The sequence below is a fragment of the Cucurbita pepo genome, chromosome LG10 (genome assembly GCF_002806865.2).
Source record: "Cucurbita pepo subsp. pepo cultivar mu-cu-16 chromosome LG10, ASM280686v2, whole genome shotgun sequence".
NCBI classification, from domain to species: Eukaryota; Viridiplantae; Streptophyta; class Magnoliopsida; order Cucurbitales; family Cucurbitaceae; genus Cucurbita; species Cucurbita pepo.
The window spans coordinates 2172940-2195672 of NC_036647.1; the positions used below are offsets into that span (position 1 = coordinate 2172940).

General features: G+C 34.5%; 3 protein-coding genes across 22 annotated transcripts; 2 read left to right on the forward strand and 1 right to left on the reverse strand.

Annotated features, from left to right (window-relative positions):
- Window positions 1-960: 960 nt before the first annotated feature.
- On the forward strand, window positions 961-6609 carry LOC111804024 (crossover junction endonuclease EME1B). 2 transcript variants are annotated; one of them, XM_023688674.1, is made up of 12 exons: window positions 961-1384; window positions 1578-1739; window positions 1887-1960; window positions 2966-3142; window positions 3227-3380; window positions 3462-3571; window positions 3792-3964; window positions 4552-4615; window positions 4710-4828; window positions 5227-5316; window positions 5853-5967; window positions 6065-6609. In XM_023688674.1, the coding sequence occupies exons 1-12, from the start codon at window positions 1093-1095 to the stop codon at window positions 6242-6244; spliced, it is 1710 nt and encodes a 569-aa protein (XP_023544442.1). In that variant the 5' UTR covers window positions 961-1092; the 3' UTR covers window positions 6245-6609. The 2 variants fall into 2 exon arrangements, with proteins under 2 accessions (XP_023544442.1, XP_023544443.1); XM_023688675.1 differs by having other exon boundaries at window positions 3801-3964.
- A 283-nt stretch (window positions 6610-6892) lies between these two features.
- LOC111804025 (TSL-kinase interacting protein 1-like) lies at window positions 6893-11806 on the reverse strand. Of its 12 annotated transcripts, none has more exons than XM_023688682.1 (10): window positions 11697-11806; window positions 11215-11259; window positions 10674-10869; window positions 10259-10425; window positions 9913-10151; window positions 9627-9831; window positions 8993-9257; window positions 8242-8396; window positions 7481-7600; window positions 6893-7371 (listed from the first exon to the last, which is right to left on the reverse strand). In XM_023688682.1, the coding sequence occupies exons 3-10, from the start codon at window positions 10813-10815 to the stop codon at window positions 7324-7326; spliced, it is 1341 nt and encodes a 446-aa protein (XP_023544450.1). In that variant the 5' UTR covers window positions 10816-10869; window positions 11215-11259; window positions 11697-11806; the 3' UTR covers window positions 6893-7323. The 12 variants fall into 12 exon arrangements, with proteins under 12 accessions (XP_023544450.1, XP_023544448.1, XP_023544449.1 ...); XM_023688680.1 differs by having other exon boundaries at window positions 10674-10901; XM_023688681.1 differs by lacking the exon at window positions 11215-11259 and having other exon boundaries at window positions 10674-10901.
- Window positions 11807-12260: 454 nt separating this feature from the next.
- On the forward strand, window positions 12261-18729 carry LOC111804475 (UDP-rhamnose/UDP-galactose transporter 6-like). 8 transcript variants are annotated; one of them, XM_023689294.1, is made up of 6 exons: window positions 12261-12497; window positions 14134-14363; window positions 14538-14722; window positions 14809-15009; window positions 15298-15459; window positions 18063-18729. In XM_023689294.1, the coding sequence occupies exons 2-6, from the start codon at window positions 14234-14236 to the stop codon at window positions 18387-18389; spliced, it is 1005 nt and encodes a 334-aa protein (XP_023545062.1). In that variant the 5' UTR covers window positions 12261-12497; window positions 14134-14233; the 3' UTR covers window positions 18390-18729. The 8 variants fall into 8 exon arrangements, with proteins under 8 accessions (XP_023545062.1, XP_023545063.1, XP_023545067.1 ...); XM_023689295.1 differs by lacking the exon at window positions 12261-12497 and adding an exon at window positions 12558-12580; XM_023689299.1 differs by lacking the exon at window positions 12261-12497 and adding an exon at window positions 12918-13092 and having other exon boundaries at window positions 14190-14363.
- Window positions 18730-22733: the final 4004 nt, after the last annotated feature.

Below are 22733 nucleotides of genomic sequence, written 5' to 3' on the forward strand. Positions count from 1 at the left end.
GGGGGGGGGGTTGGTGGGGGCAACAAATGAATTGCTACAAAAAAGGTTTGGAGGGCCTGCCATCATTGACTGTCCTTGAAAAGCAGCTGTTGTATGGTTTAGTTGAATAATTGAACTCAAACATTGGAATCACAGCCCAAAGATGATGAATCGAACGATCAGTGGAGTAAGAGCCGGTACTGAATTTTGTCGATCCTATGTTGGCATCCACATCATAGATCTTGTCACTCTAAATTCGTCATTGTCAAGAAAACTAGCTGACCATAAAAATGTAAATTGAGGTTCAGCTGGCAGTTCCCGCTTGAGAACGGTGATTTGGAGCCTTTAAAAGCATCTAGGTCATGAATAATACTCACACGTTTATGCATCTCTAATATACATCATCATTGTCTTGATTAAGGACGATAATGCTATGTCATGTTTCTATACCTATGTAAAAGTTTGTCTAGCATTATTTAAGAATAACTTTGTGGGAGAGATTTTGCAGTGTGAAAGATACATTATAAACATTTTGATTATAGTGATTGACTACCATTCGTGTAAGATAATTTCTTATCTCGGAACCACCTAAATTTTTGTGTCTCTTTGTTTAATTTTTGCTTGTGGGTGTGTAAGTACAAACGATTTTGCTTCCACTTCCGCTGCAACATCTCTTATTCTCGTTTTACTATTGCAATTGGAGCAAGGTGTCCAACTTAAAAGGAGAGGTACATGAAAAAAAAAAAACGAAAACTAAAAATACTTTGCCAAAAATAAATGGTCAGAGATCAATTGACTATATTTTTGTATCAATAATATAATATATTTATTAATTAACCAACTAACATATTAAAATTTAAAATACTCATTAAAACCAATAAAATCTCGAAGAAAACATTAAAACTAATACTTAAATACTACCTTATTACTTTAATATTAATATATTTATCTAATTTTTCTGCAGTCGAACGCACCGTATTGTCAGTTCCCTCGTCCCGCGCGCCCTTGGCATACAGACTATCCTCCTCCGAAATGGAACTGAACGTATAAACATTAGGGCGCGGCAGCGGCAGTTCTTTGGTTGCTTCGACACGGTTGCTCCGTCACATTCAGATGTCCCGGCCGATTGTCCTGTCCGACGAGGAGGACCAGTACTCTACACCTCTTCCGATCCCCTCCAAGAAACGTCGAACTGAGTCACATGCCTTTCCCAGTATAAAATCCACCGTTCTTGTGCTTGATGATGATCCGACTCCACAAAAATCCGGTAGCAACTCTGCGGCCTCGTTCGTGCCGGAGACGCCTCTCTCTCAGCCTCCGAGCTCTGACGTCGTGATTGTTAAATGTACGAAGGTGCCATTGGACTTGCCTGCTAGGGATTTGAATTCGGACCATAAGTTCGCTGGTTAGTGGGTTTTATTCTCTCCGTTGTTAGTTTTATGATTTTATCTAGTTTATTGTTGTTTCGGTTCGCCTCTCTTGACGGTACACTTGAATAATTTTCCCGCGCAGTAGTTTTGATCATAGCAACTGTGTTGATGCTGCCTATGAGTAGTCTGAAATAGATTGGCACCGTTTTGTTTGAATTGAACCCTCAGGAATCAGTGGATTGATATGCTTGGAGTCCGGTAGTGAATCTGAAAGTGATTCTCTGAAGAAAAGGTGTGGACCGAGTGAATGGATCGGTTCTGACTGTGATGACATGAAGAACTTAGGATCGACTTCTAAATTTGACTCGGCAGGATCGGGACCTTCTATTGGTAGGTTCATGTTATCCTTGGTTTCCTTTTCTTTTTTTTATTGGCAATTCCTGCAATTTTTACTTTGTAGAATGAACAAAAGTGTGTTCAATTTCCGGACTTCGCCGTCCTTGAAAACTATCGACATTAATGGAAGTGTTTGTCCAGGGAATGATGATCTGCAGGAAATTTCAGGGGATACGAAGCCTTCAACTGTTGGCCGAGATGATTATATATATCAGGTGGTTCATCTCGAAGCAAGCTCATAATATCTATTGTTTTCTATAGATTTTAAGGTAGAATTATAAACATCAAACTTTTTTTAGCCTGTTAATGTTCTCTTAATGAATTTTAACTTTCTTTGCATACTTCTACTACAGGACATTGAATATAGAGACATGCTGAGTTGGTTTTGGGTTTTCTTTCACAAGGAATTGTATTGTTTAGAAACATGCATTTTTCATAATTATTATTTTTAAATTTTCTTTCAATTGGCAGTTTTCGTAGATGAAATATTTGATTGAAAATTACTACGTGAATTTTCTAACTTTCTGCATTGTGTCTGTATAATTTTCTTATTGCACACATCCTTCTCATGTGCGTCCTGAATTTCATTTTAGCATTCTTGTTTCCATGTCCTTGCTCTTAGCAGTGCTCATTTTATAATTATGTTGCTTATGCCATTTGAATTAAGGACCATGGTAACGAGTTATGCAAGAGCATCATATTTTGCCACAATTTATCACGTGATGTGCTTTGATGTACTTTTTCCATTGGCCTCTTGATTTTTGTTACCTTCATGAGATAAATTCTGCTGAGTTTAATTTGTATCATCAAGAATATACTTTTCCTACTTTGTTGGATCTTGTTACCTCTGTAGTCAAATTTTCTGTGCCAGAAGTAACTTAATGAAGCCAAGTGATCACATTAGCTTCTAGCCAGCTAAAGCGGAAGCTGTTATCATGGTCATACATTTCCCTTGTCTTCCTTGTCCTGTCTTTATGGAATCTTGAATTATTTTATTCAAACTTATAATTTAGGGCTGGAATTGTTTGGTGAACATTAATCTTGAGATGCCAAATTTTAAGTTATTCATCAATGATCACAAGAGACTTGTTTCTTTTATGAAAATGAAAAAAAAAAAAAAAAAAAAGTACCTATCAATTGTGTTTTTAGACTTTTTGCTCCTCTTTGTCCTTTAATCAATCATGAGTTGTTCTGAACAAATAAGTTGGATGTTTGATCAGGTTCATGATTTTCCTGAAAAGGAAAATGTTGGAATGGAGCAGAATGATAACACTATAAAAGCAACAGGAAGGAAATCCGATGCCGAGAAGAACAAAAACGTTGATAAAGCAATGAGGAAGAAGGCAACTAAAGATGACAAAATTCGCTTAATGGAAGAGAAGAAGAAAAAGAAGGAAGTAGGTTCTGATTCCCCACCCTGAATTTAAAGATAAATGGGTAAATCTTTTGAACTAATTTGTTGGTGATGATATCTGACATAGCTAGAGAAGTTGCAAAAGGCGGCCCAGAAGGCTGAAGCTGCAGAAATGAGGAAAATGCAGAAAGAGAAGCAAAAGTGGGAAAAGGGGAAACTTGCATTGAAGTCCATTGTAGCAGAAATTGATGCTAAAGTAGTGGAGTTGGGATCAGTTGGTGGTGAGTCCTCTAATTTCTATTCACTTTTTATTTCTCAAAATTTCAACACCACCCAGAAACAAATTCATTGTCTTACCATAGGTCATCTGCTAACAAGGTTTGCTGAAAAAGGGATTACATTCCGTATCAAGTCTAATCCAATTGAAAGGTCAATTGTGTGGACTATGAAGGCTCCAGAGCATATTTCAGAGGTAACAAATGCTTTCTAGCATGAAGTCTACAATAAATGTTGGGTGCTTTTTTCTCTGTTCTTTTGATAAAAGAAGACACTTTTTTGAAAATTTTAGTTTGTGGCAATCAAGATTTGTCCGGCATATGGATTTCATTTGCATTCAATTATAAGTTTGTTGTGTATAATTGTTATTGGTTATCTTTTAACAAGATTTTATTTTATTTTTCCTTTATCCTGTGTCTTTCAAGGGACTGGAGATTGCATATGTATTACTAATGTACGAGGCTGAAAATTTTTGTGAGCTTCTTAGCAAGGAGTCACTTGTGCATCACGTTGCCAGAGTTCAAAGCCATTACCCATCGTACACTATCTGTTACCTCACCAATAGGTTAATGGCATTTATCAATAAAAGGTGAGGATTTGTACAATTCTATTCAGTATGACGTTTCGTAATGCAAGAACCTTGATTCATTAACAAGTTTGAGACCCTATAAATTATTTTACTTTTTATCTTTTTTTTCATTTTTTTTTCATGTTAACTTGCTTCACGCTTAGAATTCTTTTCATCCCCTGAAATTTTATAAGTTTCACAAACTTCTATGTTGTATTATTTATGCTTGAATTACATCTCTTGGATCTGTTTTTAATTACCAAATGGAACTGAACGTGATACTGATTACAACTAACAGTGTCTTATGTCATAATATCACTTGGTTGTCGTATGTATGAGTTTTTTTTCCTTTTTTTTTTTTTTTTTTTTTTTTTTTTTTTNCTTAACTATTCTCATGAGATAACACCCTAATACCTTTGTGTGTCAGATTTCCCATCATTTGCACGGGCATTTGCATAATTGAAACCAAGACAAAGATATATATATATATCTGTCACACGCCCTTGGCAATTTCAGAATCTTTGTCTTGGTTTTTCTTCATTAATTGTTTAAAAATTTGAAGTTGCAAGCTCGAGATGCTCAAAACTGTAATTTTTTTAACTTTTCAGGGAACAGGAGAAGTACAAGAACTCAGCAAGCAGTAATGGTTGGATACGTCCACCTGTTGAGGAGGTTTGAATAACCACGAACGCTTATGAACACAATCCAAATTTTATACTTCAATGTTGCAGTACGAATCCTCATGTTTCTCGCATGTTTCATCTAGGAATTGGCAAAATTGACTACTCATTTTGTCAAGGTACGTTCTAGGCAGTGTGTAGATGAAGCTGAGGTAGCTGACCATATTGTTGGTTTGACTTGCAGTCTGGCATCCTGCCAATTCAGGTGCTGAATACTGTTCGCAGATTTCAGTCTAGCATAACTTCTTGAAGTGTGAAAATTAGTTTTCTGTTAACTCGGCTTCAATTGTTTCATAAAAAGACTTGGCTTCAATTACTAATGTAAAGTATAAGTTAGTACAGTGAAGTTGGGTCTAGAAAAGATATTTCGTATACTGTTCATTGATCCTAAAAACTAAATATTGTATGTAAAGAAGCTTAAATCATGAGATTCCTGTTTATTACTAGCTTTAGATGTTGCATTGGTTCCATCGTTCTTTTGACATGGTATGTTAGCAAATATGGACATAGGCTATCGTCACACCCCATGTACACTTTCTGTCTCATATTTTAATCCTTATTCAGAGTTATCTATATTTACCTTTGCTTGGTTGTAACATTTAGGAAAAAGCTGACACATCTATCCGTCAATGCAAATGGATCCATTATACCCAAAAATTGTATTGACAGGAATATGATAAAGAAGAGCTTGTGGTGAGTTTTTCTCATCCTTACCAATAATTTCAAAATTTATCAACATTTATTTTCTTAACTATTCTTCCATTTTCTTGGTATATATATTAATGAATTTATAGCTGTAGTTGAGTTACTGACGAAGAACAGCTCTCGTCTGTCACCATACTGCTGGGTTAAAAGCTAAATAGAGTAGTTGGCATGAATTTGATCTCTGCATCGTTCTGTTTTATGCTGACACCATTCTGAAACCATATAAATTAAAATCAAAGGCATTTCCTTTGTTTTTTGGTACTTGATTNCTTAATAGTATACATTTATGGTATACTACCGTGTTAACGCATCTCTACTTTAACTAAAAGATTGTAGGTCCGAATCCATTGCCCCACATTTTATATAATATCCTAAAATAAAGTTATGTTGCACTGTTTCTGGAGTAAAACTTTTTTTACTATGTTATTCGTCTTTTTTTTCTTTTTCTTGCAGCCCTTAACTTCTTTTAATTAGCATCGATGGGATTCCATATCAATATGAATGGCGTTGCTTTTTGTAATCAGGTTAAAAGCTTTGGTAGCAATTCCAAAGGTACAACCACGGTTTGCCGTAGCAATATGGAAGAAATATCCAACCATGAAATCTCTTTTGAGTGTGTACATGGATCCATGTAAATCTGTGAGTATGGAACAAAACTAGTACCTTATCCTTGCTTATCATAAGCTAGCAGTCATAGTAGATAATGTCTCTTCTTTGTCCACTCATGTGTTAACAGGTGCATGAAAAGGAATTTCTGCTGAAAGACTTGACGATCGAAGGGTTACTCGGTGATGATAGAAGATTAGGAGAGATGTGTTCAAAGAGAGTATACAGGATACTTATGGCTCAAAGTGGAAGCATGAGAACCGATGACGTTGAGGAGGGTGCTGACATGTTCAGATCCCAGTCGCCTTAATTAATTATCCAATCCTATTATCACACCATCAATTTAATGCAATAGCTTATTGCGAGTTTCACGGTCTTACAGACAGGTTGGAGGACTAGAGTGCCGTCGTTACCTTATCACAAATGTCACTTGGAGGTCTGCAGAAGGCGCAACTCCGTAAGCGACTTGTGGAGCGAAGGGTAAATGAATAAATTGTTGTCCAATAGCCATTTCTTGGATGAACGGAACCTGAATGCTCTCGTGAACAAGGTAGAAACAAACTGTACTATATATGTGCGTTGATGTTCATTGATGGAAAACCAACACTTCACCTTGAATTTGGATGTTCATTGATGCAGTGTTGAACATATATGTGTCTCTTTACTTGTGGTGCTCAGAATTTCTTACCAAATCTTTATATATAGTATATATGTATGTCTGAGAAGTGCATTACAATATAATGCTATAGTGCTAAAGTACACTCACAAAATGATAAAGATTTATAGCCATTTATGTGCACATTATTACAAAGAAACCATTCATTTCCAATTGTTTTTAAGCTTATCAGTACAACTTGTACGTGCAACGTAGAATATATTTTTCTCATTCTCAATGAAACATTTCATGCCCAAAACTAAATTATAACTAGATTAGAGCAAACTACCACTTCGAGCAAAGTTCGTTTCGAATCGTCCTAACCCACATTATTAAGCTGAAAAAAGGGTTCAACTGCAGGCTGAACCCACACATTTGACAACTACAATATCCGCAGTGGTCTGCTTTAGTTCGTGTATTCTCTATCTATACACCATCTATCTAGGCAAGCAATCTAATGCCTAAAGTTCGCACCCAGATTCGGTGCAACAGCTTCTGTAATCACAATACAAGGATTATAATGACTAAAGCTACAGGATATTGAGTGAAGAATCTATACTGAGTGAAGAATCTATACAGTTGCAAATCACATACCAGAATATTTGGAAATGACCGTAAATATAATTGTTGGCCAAGTCCTTAACTATACATTGTCTTTGTATGGAGTTGGTTCTATATTCTTATTGGTACCTGACAAATTCACTCATGCTAAGACCATCACCACTGGAGGAGACCTAGCGGGAAACAGGCAAGTCAAGATCAAAGGGTCCCAAGGAGTCGCTCTGTGTAGAACATAAAAGGTAACGGATAAAATGCTACTTGCAAAATAAATAAATAAAAAAGAGAGAGAAGGGAGAAGAAAAAGGCTGTGCAATTTGCAACGAGGCGTACCCAATTGATTCTTGACAGCCCAAGGCTGCTTTCATCATGATAAACCCGCGAACAGAACATCAGATCAGTCTTGGATTCTTTATCAGCAGGATCTTGAGAAAGCTCAGATCGGTTATGGGCCTGTAGAAAATAGCAAAGTCTCTGCATTACTATTAAGTATACATACAAAGGATTAAAATATATCATGATCTACTGGCTTAAGTTTTTAGATTTAAAGGTCATTTAACCTGATATCAAAGAAAAAGATCTTAAATTTGAACCGACGCACCTAGTGTTTAGAATGCATATAAATACTAAATATAACATATCAAGTATCGACTTGATAAAAGTGAGTTTAGTGATTATCAATTACACGCAACAATTTCACAAAAGATATTTAAAAAAAGGACAAAAAAACAATTACACGCCACTGTGGAGTTTGCTGAATTTCTCGTAATTTTCGACACACAATCAAATGAAGTATCTGTACATTTAAGCCATTAATCTCGTCCCCATTCAAGTAATTCTAGGCTTCTTCAATCAAATTTTCTATCCCATGTTCCTACATAAATTGGTTGTATTATGGATACCTATCAAATAATATTAAGTTTGAGTGGTCTACCAGTTCCAAAATTTCATAATCCGTAGTTTATAGTGAGCAAACATAAACAAGATCAGTCAAATTGGAACTATAAGATTACTCAACCAGGGCGCTATCATATGATGTCATTAACCATTTCATCTCTAAAACAGACAAAATTGTGCAAAATAAAGGGACGAACCTGAGGTGTTTTAGGAAATTTGAATAACTTGGAATCAGCCTCTTGGAAGGTGCCCCAAGATCTGGCATCTAGAGAAGGAGTATTTTTGCTCGACGAAGAGAGCCTTTTCATAGCAAATGCATCACAAGTCTGCTCAGCATCCAAAATAGACGAATGTTGANATTGAGTTTAGTGATTATCAATTACACGCAACAATTTCACAACAGAAATTTAAAAAAAGAACAAAAAAACAATTACACGCCACTGTGGAGTTTGTTGAATTTCTCGTAATTTTCGACACACAATCAAATGAAGTATCTGTACATTTAAAGCCATTAATCTCGTCCCCATTCAAGTAATTCTAGGCTTCTTCAATCAAATTTTCTATCCCATGTTCCTACATAAATTGGTTGTATTATGGATACCTATCAAATAATATTAAGTTTGAGTGGTCTACCAGTTCCAAAATTTCATAATCCGTAGTTTATAGTGAGCAAACATAAACAAGATCAGTCAAATTGGAACTATAAGATTACTCAACCAGGGCGCTATCATATGATGTCATTAACCATTTCATCTCTAAAACAGACAAAATTGTGCAAAATAAAGGGACGAACCTGAGGTGTTTTAGGAAATTTGAATAACTTGGAATCAGCCTCTTGGAAGGTGCCCCAAGATCTGGCATCTAGAGAAGGAGTATTTTTGCTCGACGAAGAGAGCCTTTTCATAGCAAATGCATCACAAGTCTGCTCAGCATCCAAAATAGACGAATGTTGATCACTATGGTGCTGCTTTGGAACTTCAGAAAATCTCATCTTGGCCGCAGCAATGCATGCATCAAGGGAATCAGTAATTACTTCAGCTGGCTGCACGCCTGCATTGCCCCTTGTTACCTTTGAACTCCAGCTACTGCATTTTCCCAATAAGGAAGCTTCAGACAAGAGGCCTCCCACGCTTATGTTTGATATACTATCTAACTGCAGGATTCCACATTCTGATGACAACTGATGATCATAATCTAACGGTGGCTCATTACCCTAGTTCAAACAGTGTTATCAAATTTCATAAATCATATTATTTAATGTAAGCCAAAACAAACGTACAAATATAATCATTTGGTTTGGCAAAAAACACACATACACTTGTCACAACGTCAGTTGTAGTGTATTCGTCTTTGTATGTCTGCTTAATTTCAAACATTGCATCAGCGTAGCGAAAACAAAGTTTATAATCCTTATCAATGCATCATAATTTTCACAATACGCAAATAATTTGTTACATAGACCTCATACGTAATATGAACTGGGAAAAATAATCATGTAAATTTAATTATAGTAATAATTTGTTCTCTCTTGTAGTAATGTTCATTTAAAATTTTAATAAAAATTGGAGGTTGAATATAATACCACTGGATTAAATGGACAGTCCACTATCTTCTCTGGTGCAGCAGGGTTATTCAGATCATTCATATTGCTTGACTTGATCTCATCCACCATTTGCTCAGATTGTTTGCATTCGCCATCTATGATACGCACGATACTACCGCAACCTCTCTCCAAGCCTTTCGAGGATGAATGGAGTTTAGGAATGGATGTGGAGACCCAGCCGTACCTTGAAAAGGATAATAATTTCCAATAACATATTTAAATGAATAAATAAATCATTACCAAGGCAAACGATAAAAATGTGCACCTTAAGCGGAAAATTGAAGAACCACCAACAGCTGCATAGACATCTCCAGCACTGATGTCACTATCTTTCAGAGTCCATTTTAAACCACAGACAAGATTTGATGGCTTACTGTATGGAAAAAGTGTGAGCTCCCCTCGTGCTGCATTAGAGCATCCCCATTTGCTAATAAGATGATTTAATACCGAAGACATTTTCTTTCGAGCCCTTAAAGTCAGTTCCAAATGTGGGTGATATCCATCCTACAAAAATAAAAGTGATAGTTTTGTCACATCTCTTATATGAACTGAAATACAGATATCATACTTGTCTGTGCTTAATCCACAATGTTTTGTGTTCGAGACAATACCTTTTCCAATGCTATGCGGGTCTTTTCATTTATTGGAAAAAGTTGAAGCTTGATCTTTGTGCGAGGGTGGGGCATCTGTGTGGGATAAAGATGAAGAAGAGGTGACCTCTCTGTCATTTCTGTCGGATTAGTTCGATCAACCGAACTCTGTGCATTCTTCAAGTCATCTGCTCTAGATCAAAAAAGTCTCTAGTTTATAAACAACAGTCTTGTAAATAAATAAAGAAAGAAAATCACTGTACGCAAAGAAATTTGTTCCTTTTTTCACACTGGAACAGTACACATAATCTTTCACATGACGGGACTAGAACATCAGTTCAAGACAGGAAAAATACCCCAAGAAGAGGCATGAAATTTAAGGAAAATATCTTGTATCGAACAAGTCATTTGAAACAAAAGAAATTGGTCGTTAAACCTTCAATGTGTGCATTATCAAGAGATTTTATCTCCTGAGAAATTATCTTTCTATACTTCTGAACTCCAATCGTGTCAGCAGATGTCCCACACCTTTTCCCCAATTTTTCTGCCCTTCCATCTGGGTGCCTGCCTGTTTTCATTATGTTTCAACTTTCCAGCACTGAATAGGATCTGAGGAGAGTTCCTTGAGCTATCTATCCAAAAAGGAAAATTAAGATGGCAGAACCTGAAACGGCTAAGAGTCAGCAAACTTTGTCATCATGTAACTGTGTGCATTTCATGTTATCGTGACAGATGCTACACAGGAAACTACCAAATTGTTCGCGCATGGCTGCATTTCAATTTTTTACCCTTTTGTTTTATTGAGTGGAAATAAAACCGTCCAGAAAACCTAATTCCAGTTATAGATTTTCTTCATGGTCCAAATCCTCCCCCATAATAACGATGATAATGTACACTATTTTAAGTTGACCAAATCAAGTAGTTCTGTCACTGTCATGATAAACCATAGAAATCCCTGAACTAACTCGGAAACGTACCTACCACAGGCATCAGCAAATTTCCAAGCGTCCATAAGGAGAACTCTATACAAAAAATCGAACATAAATCACGCACTCAAAAGCCGCAATTAGCACTTCAATGGTTGAAATTTATTATCATCCAACCCAGATCTGTAGATCATAACCAAAATACTAAGACAAAAATGGTAATAAGGCATACTTTAGGTCATTGGATCGCAGGGCATAAATTTGCAGCTGAGCATCAAGAAACACCATACAAACACAGACTACTAAAACTCCGCACAAAGCGAACCAATTATTCAAGTCACCAATAAACGCTACTAAGAAGAAACAAAATCGATCAAGAAAGACGTATTGAGTCCAACAAAAAACAAAAACAAAACATACGACTTGAATTTCATAAGTTTCAGAGCGAAAGATAAGAGATTACAACCCAAGGAGGTAGCAATCAAAATTGATTGAATTTTCGAATAACAAATAGGTAGAAGGCGAGAACGTACACAGATTTCAGAATCTTTCGCAGCAGAGACGTTCGGCTTGAGAGAGATTTGAATTGAGACGTGAAAATGATAACGCGGGAAATATAAATTTTTCAGATGAGTCAGTTGCAGTTCCGCCGCAGATTTTCGCTCTCTCCCGCTTTTATACATTCCACTATTCTACCAATACAAAATGACGAATTTGCCCTTATAGCATTTGCCATTTGCCCAATAAAGCAGCCTTTAGTTTTTTCTTTTTTCTTTTTTAATTTGAGTAGTTGATGTAATTTTAGTTATTAATAAATATTTGAAATAAATATAATCTTTTATAAAATAAACACGCACCCTTGTCAATCCAACCAACTTGAAATTTAAAATTTATTAAAATTTTAAATAATTAATTTAACGAAGGTAAATATCTTATTATTAAATAAATTAAGACAACTTATTTATATTTTCCTATTAAATAAATAATGAGATAACATATTAATTTTAAAAAATAATTATATTGGATTAGGCTAAAATTTGTATTTATTTAAAAAAATGAGATGGTTTTTAAATTATTATTGAAAAAANAGGTTCGTACTTGCCTCGACCTTTCACAGTTTTGACCGCTTCGTTCTTTCTCGCCTGCTTTTGTTTGTTTGCACTTGCAGGAAAAAGTCTATTTCAATCGAATCACACACGAAGCATCGTTGATTCTTCTCTTTTTTTGTTCAATTTTGTTCGTCTGGGCTGTTTCCTTCGATTGAGATTCCATAAACCTGTTCTTCTTGATCCATTGTGTCGTGCGGAGTCTGGTAGAAGTAGATTTAATTTAATGTGCGTTTTGCTTCAATTTTCTTTTGTTTTTATGTTTATTGTTTTGCTTGTTTGGATTACGTAGAAGTGAGATCTGCTGATCGGTGTGTTCAATCTCCGCAGGAATTTGGGTCTCCTTTGTGATTTTAACCTGTTGATTTTGTTCTTCAGCTCTTGAATATTTGTCCACTTTATTTCGTTGTTTAGCTTATTGTCTCGATTCTAGTTGTCTTAGCTTGAATTTCTTTTGGGGTCGTTTTGACTATTTTCTGGATTTTTTTTTTTATTTTTTAATTTTTACATTTACGGTTATACAATGACCTAAGAGTTAATTATGGCCAGAACGTAACAATTCTACAAGGAAACATCTCCGTTGCGATTTACGTATTTATTTTTNGTAAAAATCAGTGTCTGTTATGAACGGGAGTCTGCTGGTTGTCGTTGGTGGAGAGAAGAAGAAAGAGGAATTTAATAGAATTGGAGAATGTCTCTACCAATTCAATCGTTAAACATTCTTCTCCGCCATTTTGCAGCATTTAATGGCGGCAAATCTGGAGCGTTTCTTCTGCTTTTCAACTCCTTTTTAGCTCTCCATCTCTTCCTCTTAATTTCGAAGGTTCGTACTTGCCTCGACCTTTCACAGTTTTGACCGCTTCGTTCTTTCTCGCCTGCTTTTGTTTGTTTGCACTTGCAGGAAAAAGTCTATTTCAATCGAATCACACACGAAGCATCGTTGATTCTTCTCTTTTTTTGTTCAATTTTGTTCGTCTGGGCTGTTTCCTTCGATTGAGATTCCATAAACCTGTTCTTCTTGATCCATTGTGTCGTGCGGAGTCTGGTAGAAGTAGATTTAATTTAATGTGCGTTTTGCTTCAATTTTCTTTTGTTTTTATGTTTATTGTTTTGCTTGTTTGGATTACGTAGAAGTGAGATCTGCTGATCGGTGTGTTCAATCTCCGCAGGAATTTGGGTCTCCTTTGTGATTTTAACCTGTTGATTTTGTTCTTCAGCTCTTGAATATTTGTCCACTTTATTTCGTTGTTTAGCTTATTGTCTCGATTCTAGTTGTCTTAGCTTGAATTTCTTTTGGGGTCGTTTTGACTATTTTCTGGATTTTTTTTTTTATTTTTTAATTTTTACATTTACGGTTATACAATGACCTAAGAGTTAATTATGGCCAGAACGTAACAATTCTACAAGGAAACATCTCCGTTGCGATTTACGTATTTATTTTTAGTTTGAGATCTGAATCCCCTAATCTTAAATGCTATATCAATGAAAGCGCTTTAAGTAGAAAGACCTGCACTTTGAAATTGGCCTGTGTGTTTACTTTCATGAGCTTTCGTTTTGGTTGACTAGTAGATGTTTTGTATGATCAAGCTTGTCTAGCCACCAAATTTTTTGTTTGTAAATAAATTTGGAACGTTGTTGTAAAATTTGAAGTTTTCCTTTGAAACTTGTTGACCTTTAGGATTTATTTTTCTTCACTTGTCATTTTGACCTGGTTATTTTCCCTCTGCACCTACCGTTTTATATGTTTAAGTTAAATCTTGTCTCGATTAAATAATTTAAAATTTTCTTGGTTCTTCTTTGTCCTTCTATTTATTTATTGATACTAGTCATTGGTACTTTGCTGATGGTAAAATTTGTACTACAGATAAGACTGTTGAGCATCAAGATCAAGCACTTCTGATTTTTTTCTTTTGAATGAAGATTGAGAACTTCAAGTGCTGATTAAAAACGAAGTATAGATTGCAATGTCTTCACCTGGCAAGATTGATAATAAGTCAACTCTTGATGCTGCCTCATGGATGTTCAATGTCGTCACGTCTGTTGGGATAATCATTGTCAATAAAGCATTGATGGCCACATATGGATTCAGCTTTGGTATGCATGATAGGGCTCACCATATATTCAAATTATGTTCTTTCTTTTACATTTCTAATAGTATAGTATCCACGTCATGGACAAAGTGAACTTTGGTTGCTAAACATTATTCTTACAAGTTTTATTTTGTTCCAAATGCGATCTTTTTTTATTAATATGTTTATCACGTCGCAGCTACAACTTTAACTGGTCTACATTTTGCCACAACCTCCTTGCTGACTTTTATTCTCAAGCGACTTGGGTATATTCAAGATTCTCGCCTACCATTCCTTGACATTCTTAAATTTGTTATATTTGCAAACTTCTCCATTGTGGGAATGAACGTGAGCTTGATGTGGAATTCTGTTGGGTTCTATCAGGTTTTTTCCCCTTAATTGTTAAATGTTCGTTCTTCCTTCGTTTGTAGAATTAAGACATGAGGTTGTAATTCTTCTCTCATTATCAGATTGCGAAGCTGAGTATGATCCCGGTATCTTGTTTCCTAGAAGTTGTTTTCGATAAGGTGCAATACTCGAGGGACACAAAACTTGCCATACTGTTAGTTCTGCTTGGTGTTGGAGTTTGTACTATAACAGATGTTAGTGTCAACATAAAAGGTTTTGTGGCTGCCATAGTGGCAGTATGGAGCACTGCGTTGCAGCAGTATGTAAGTAACTGCATCATTAATCTTAAATTGGTGCTCTTGTGTAAAATTGTTTGAAATTATGAACTTATTTTTGGGTTATCTTGAAATTACAGTAGTGGCGTGTTGTTGGTTTTCTATCGGATTAGTTTTTATCACTATGTGGTTATCTTGCAGTAGTGGTGTATGATTGAATTTTTGAAAGATAGTTTTTTACCACTGTTCTCATGTTGAAATAAAGGCATTCTGATAGCGTAGTTTCACAATTATTATTCTTCTAATACAGCCTTGGCCCTTTTTCTCTGGGTGCAGTATGTACATCATCTCCAGCGAAAATATTCTCTTGGATCCTTCAACTTATTGGGCCATACCGCTCCAGTGCAGGCTGCTTCTTTGCTGTTAGTTGGGCCATTTTCAGACTACTGGTTGACTGGAAAGAGAGTTGATACCTACGGATACACTTTTGTGTCCTCGGTAAGATTTTATATATAAAAGAATCTGGCATTTTCCTATCTATCACAGTTGATATGGCAGTCCTAAATTCTTTTTATGGGAAACATAAACATTTCATTGGTATGGTGAAATAGACACTCCTTAAAAAACGAAATATTGATTATTGAAATATCTCTAAAAAATCCAACAATTTAATTGCTTTATTATTAATCAGGAAAATTTTAGTTTTAACCACAATAAACCACTAATTAACTGAGTACCTATATAAAATTCGTTATATGCATAGTGAACTAAGGACTGTCATTTTCCCTAATATGACTACTTACAAGTTGTTATTGCTTATGAAACTAAAACTACATGCCTTGAATTAGATGGAGCTTGGATATTTTTTAAATACAAGAAACAATTTGATTGATATGGGAAAGTTTACAAAGAAATCCTGTAAGGACTTCCTACCAAAGCCCAATCCTTCCAAAAGCACACACTGAAGGCCAATATCATTTAGTTAACATTCCAATGAAATCCATCGAAAACCACCCTTATCATTATTTACAAGAGACTAATTGTTGGAAAAGAAAGGTTGTCCAAAGATACCCAAACAGAAACAATGATATTTGGCTATTTCAAACATTCTGTGCAATCCTGTGCTGAATCACTGAACACCTATTATTCCTTTCCAACCAAGATCTTCATAGCGTGGATTTGCTTGCCCTAATGCATAATTTCCTGTGGATCATCTCATGCCATCAGTTCTTCCCAATATTTCTAGTTTTTATTGTCACACCATCAGCTCCCACCCACTTCAATCTATTTGAGAAGAGACAGAAACTTTATTGAAAGAACAACCTAATGGCCAACGAGATAAGAAAGTAGTTGACTTTTTCTTTAAGAATTTTCTTCCCAAATCAGATTGGAAGCTTGTGATCAAGGAGAATCAAATCTCTTGGCGCTTTTATAGTTTCATTTTGACAGAGGAAGGCCCCTTTGAAAGCCTCTGTCCCTGTTTCTCAAAGAAGAGTTTGAGCATCTATAAAATAAGATTGAAAAGGCCATGTCTTTTTACCCTTGCCCCATTACTTTTTTAAATAAAAAGGCCATGTCTCTTTCTCTTCGAGTTTTAAGATTTGTCTCTTGAATAGAGGTGGCCCTTGCATGTCACTTAGATTATGACAAGGCTATATTATCTTCAGAAAACAATTTTTGAAGGTCTTTATTCTAATCTTCTCTAACGGCAGATCCTCCAAGTTTTTTGCATTGATCTCATAGGTCTTTTGCTGGTTTAAGCTTCCTTTGTTAAGTAGTTCAGTAGCGAATAAATTCTGGACAATACCCATCTGTTTAATCATTCGGCTTCATGGAAAATTCTTGCTGGTCCTTTAGAAATGCCGTTGTGAGCTCTGTTCCTCATAGATAGAGGTTTCCAATGATTGGAGGAGACTATTGAGCTACAAACGAAATGCCATCTTCCTTTTGAATGTTTGTTTCAGTGAGGAACAAAACGGCCTCAATAGCTACAAAACATCTGTAATGGAAAATTCTTGCTGGTTCTTTAGAAATGCTGTTGTGAGCTCTGATGTTCCTCATAGATAGAGGTTTCCAATGATTGAAGGGGACTATTGAGCTACAAATGAAATGCCATCTTCCTTTTGAATATTCGTTTCAGTGAGGAACAAAACAGCCTCAGTAGTTATCTTACCTATAGCAGCTTTCAAACTTTTTACCAAACGTGAAGTTTATAGCGGGCTTTTAGTGAAGCCACCGCATTAATGCATGAGCTTCCAAACTCCATAGACTTTGAGAGTAATGTTCCTTAAATTTGTCCACCCACCATAGGCTCGGGATAACCTCACTCCTGCCGTGGGTTATCGTGCTTTGTCTCTGTTTGGACATTTCAATATAGCTTTTTGATAATGAGTTTTTTTATAGATGAAACTAGGAATCTAAGTTCACCGCCAATTACTGTGAAAGTGCCTTCTAGTAATCACTATTATCTCTTTTCTAGCAAACCCTTCTCCTTTTCACCTTATCGCTCAGGATGACTGACTACAGTATAAGTCAATTCATTTCTTTAATTTTTATCTTAGAGTGAGGCCCACTGAAGTTTTCAAAGAACCTGTTAATGTGGCCCACCAACTCCTTCCAGCCTTTTGGTTTTCACTCCAAAGAATAATGATGAACTTGCTTTTCTTGGTTCTGCAAAACTCTTTTTGTAGGTTAGCTAGCCTACCTCCTATTCACTTACATTTACTTGTTAACAGTTTCATTTGTGACCTACAAAGTCTCCTATAACGAACAACCTTTGTGCCCAGTTGTTCAATATCTGCTTGGATCTTGTTGGAGGTAGGATCACATTACCAAACCTCAAGTTGCTTATGAATCTGTGATGTACATGCAAGCTTGATTCCCCTGTACAAATCAAGAAAACCTTATTCCTGGTACATGGATCTCGCCAATAAAAATTTCAATCTCAAATGGAGTGTTAGTAATTCTTTCAGGATGATGCTAATTTAAATAATGCAAGATGGAAATATTTGATGACTTCTTTTTTGCCATTTCATCTGCAAAAGTACGTAGCTAGTTTTTTGCTTAGCAACTGATTGTTACCAATCTGTATCCGTTTGCAGACGTTCTTGATCCTCTCATGTTCCATTGCGGTAGGGACCAATCTCAGCCAGTTCATATGCATTGGTAGGTTCACTGCTGTGACATTCCAAGTGCTCGGCCATATGAAGACCATTTTAGTCTTGACGCTAGGATTCATTTTCTTCGGGAAGGAGGGCCTCAACGTACATGTAGTTATTGGTATGATCATTGCAATTCTAGGAATGATCTGGTATGGCAATGCCTCGTCTAAGCCAGGAGGGAAGGAGCGCCGTAGTTTTTCCTCAACGAGCAGCAAGGCATTAAAGCACGCTGGATCAGAATCTTCCGACCCTGATGAAAAGGTCTAGAGTTGAGTAGAATTTATAGTTTTTATTTATCCCCGCAATAATGTCCAAGGAAGAAAAAATAAAAGGAAATGATATAGAGAAAAGAAAAAGAAAAAAAAAAAAAAAAAAAAAAANAAGAACATTGGATATTTGACTATAGTAGATTCCAGGAGATTCTTGACACGTAATTGGCAGGTCCCTCACTGATTCAAGTTCATTATAGCTTTTTTCCCTTCTTTTATTCACATTAAAAGGTATGCCATCTTTTGGGAGGATGCAACCTAAGGTTCCCCCTACAAAAAGCTTACAATGTTACAGAGACCACAGTAATCAATAGAAAATAGTATAGATATTTTCTCCCTGCAAGATGTTTCAACCTCCATGTCTTGTCGCTGTTCCAACATGTTCATTGGTTGACAATAGGATGATCAGATTTTATGCTTTGTTGATTGAAGTTTTCTTTCTAGATATGATTACCCCATCCCGATAGCCAAACATTAGTGGACCATTAGTTGCAATCTGACTTGTTTAGAAGATCACCCAGAAATTTATACACGTGAGGAACATACCTTGTTATGTGTTAGGTGGGCTTTAAAGTGGAAAGTTCTAAGCAAATAGATACCTCTTGTTGGTTCAATGACTGTGGTCCCTTTGAAAGGCAGTTTGATCTTCCAATTCTTTAAATGAATAATACCTAGCCTGCTATATGGGCTGCATCTGTTCTTTGCAACCCAGTTCTGTGGCCCTATCACAGTTCACCACATGGCAAACTTATCCTTTTCTTTTTTTAATAGTTTGGTATTTTTCTCTGTTAGACTGGTTGGGCTGCAAAAATAAATGGGTGCATGCTGCTAAACAGTTGCGTATTGCTCTTTTTTCCCTTCTTTTTTTAACACACACACCTTTGAAACAGAGAACAGTACCTATGAATAGACCTCACTGTGGCAGTTCTTCTCTGGTGAATGATGCTTTTCATGAGATTAGTTAACTTCAGGCCTAATTTGACACTTGTGGTGTTTATTATCCGCGCAGGGCTTAGACAGCATCTGCTGCTCTCTAGGACTTTTCGTTTGCAGATTGGAAAATGCTCTCTCTCTCTCTCTCTCTCTCTCTCTCTCTCTCTCTCTCTCTCTAACATGTTATTCACAAGAAGATGCCTTATTTCCTATTGTAGCTATGGGTTTTCACCCCCATAAATCTTGGATTTGCTGTGCTCATGATTATATATATGTTTTTTTGGAGACAAGCTAATGCTTAGGTTGGTTATGTTGCCCAGTGGTTCTTAGCCCTCCCCCTTTTCTGACTGAGTGATTCTTTAAGTCATGGAGAAAAAGACAACAGGAAAAGGTTCATGGATTCACTAAAAAGCTGTAGTGAGAGAGAAAGTTAGGTTCACGCACAGCTGCATCTGGGTCCAAGAATATGTCCCTATGTGCCTAAGATTTGGGTACAAAAAATTTGGACATTATCTACATTCATATTCCTTCCACATCATTATTCATCTCCTTTGCTTCCACAATTATCCCCTTGTTTTCAAAGCTGAAGATAGCTTTCGAGCTTTGAATTGTTTAGGATACTGTTCAATTACTCCTATGCTAATAATAAGAGAGAGAGCGAGAGGAGCACTTAAACATATTTCAATCAAACAATAATTGACTTAGCACACATCGCTAATATCACATCGTGATAGCGAAATATCACTGAAAAAAATCAAATATTTCGAATGTTTTCAACTCAGTTCAATTGTTCTTTATTTGCAGTTTTTTGTTTTTTAGATGAATGATAAAGTGAATGTGAAAATTTGAATCTCTTAACTTTTTTTTATTCACGTCTTGATTTTTTAGATCATATTTAGTTTGATTTAGATACGCAACAAATTAACCTAGCCAAAATTTATCTGTCAGATAATATGGTGGATAATGGCCTGTTTAGTTTAAGTTTCAATAATTAAAATGCTTTTTTTTTTTTTTTTTTTTTTTTTTNTTTCTTCAATTCTGAATAGCAACTTTATGAACCGATTCAAGTTCTTGAGAAGCCATTTGGAACGAATTTTAGGGCTTCATGGGCCAAAATAAACCAAATGTTGAGAGACTCGGACCCGTTTTGGTAAAAGGGTTTGAAGATTTTTATTTTCTTTAAAAAGAAAGTATCAAAATTACTGTAAACACAATTATTCAAATTTATAAAATCGCCAAATTACATAGTAGTTTCCAATAAACAAATGAATATTTTGTCATAATTCTAACTTTGATCGTTAAAATTACATTATTTACTTTACGTAGTGGATTATGCTTTTGTGCAACCCATTTAACGTGTTCAAAAATTAAAGAGTCTTAAAAGAAAATACATTTTTTAAGATAATTTTTTTTAAATAAAAGTTGGTCACAAAACAATTAATAAAACCAATTGAAAATGTCAATTTTTTCGGCCTTACAGAATGTGTTCCTCATCTTTGTTACTTAAAAAAAAAATTATTATTATTATAATAAAAAATAAAATTCTTTTTTGACGATGAATTATAAAATTTAAATTTAATGTTCGATTAATGGATATAATTAAATAGACTACAATTTAATTGAACTTTTAGAAGGAATAATTAAATAAAAAAATTAAATGAAGAATTTAGTGAGAATGTAATCCGAGCGAGAAAGTCATCTTCATTTACATCCTGCATACATTAAAGGATCAATATAACTATTTTTGTTTATCCTATGTTAATTCGAGTATTTTTTTTTCTCATGAATCCATTAATTTTGACTATTAAAATCAATTTTAAGATATATATATATATATATATATATATAGATATAATGTTAATACATTATTGATATAAGTGACGCATATGATGTTTATTGTAATAAATAAATTGATGTAATTTACTATATAGTTTAAATGCTCAATCAATGAATAGAACATAAGAATCATAGGTAATATATATAGTGTTAATTAATGTCGTTCACAAGTACATCAATAAATTTCTCAAAACAAATAAATGCTTCAGGCCTTTGTAGAATTAGCTCATTAATTACTTTATCATTGCCAATAAAAACAATAATTTATAGCTTTAGTCTCACAAATTTTCTTATTTCTATTTTCGCTCCTAAAAAAAATTAAATAATATATCGGATTATAATTCCTATCTAAATACTCGAGTAAAAGATGAAATTGAAATATGTGGTGTGAATGGAGATGGGAAAAGCTTCTAGTCTCGTCTCATAAAAAAATAATAATAAATTAAAAAATTAAACTTTTAAAATAAAATTAATTAAGATTCATTAATTTTGTTAGATTTTCTTTAAACATTCGTTATAAAAAAAAATAAAAAAAATAAAAAAAATAAACTATGGTTAATTAAGATTCATTTTTGGCAGAATGAATGATGCAATTGGAAGATAGCTTTGGGTAAATCCTATCCCTAATGTGATCTCTAGACTAACTATGGTTAGCTTGACTCTTATCTCAACCATCAAATCGAGTTAGGTTCCACCTAAGTATTTTACATTAATTTTCCTAAAAAATTTACATTTTTTAAAATGTAAATTAAAATGAAAAAAAAAAAAAAAACAATTTACTTCCTAAATTTTAAAATACTATTTGAATTTTATTTTTATTTTATTGTAAAATTTATAATATTACATAATCAAAATAACTAAATTAATTTTCGTGCTAAAATTAAATTTATAATTCTAAAATATTGAAACTTAAATACAATTTAACATTTTAAATTTTATAGACTCAAAATCGAACAGGAATAACTAAAAATAGAAAATGATGGTTTTTTTTTTTTTTTTTATAAAAATAATAATAATAATAATGGTGGGTCAAGAAAGACCCAAAAGCGATGGGTCTCGTGTGGCTAATTGATATTTTTTATTTAATTATTTTGGTTGTTCTATTCATAACTACTTTCTTTCAAAGAAACACCAAAAAGAAACTCAGTCCCACAACCTTTCCCCTTCTCAATCTCTTCTTCATTCATTCATTCATTCACTCATAACCTACTTTACTTCATTCTTTCATTATCCTCTCACCCTTATTATATCTCATCATTACTATAACCTTTCTAAATATATCGCTCCTAAATAAGTCGTATTTTGTGAATTCAACTATAAAACAGTTATATCATATTAGTAACAAACTTTTAAATTGAGATTCGAACTGGTTCAGATATAATATTTGGAGTATATATTATTTATGAAATATATCTGAGATATTATATCTTAATATTTTTTTTTATGATTTGATTTATAATATATTTTATTTTATTCTCTATATTTAATTAATTTATATTTTCATTGTTGATAGATATTAGTTGCTCGCTTATAGATATCAATAAGAACCCACCTTCCGTTCTAATTTTATTTT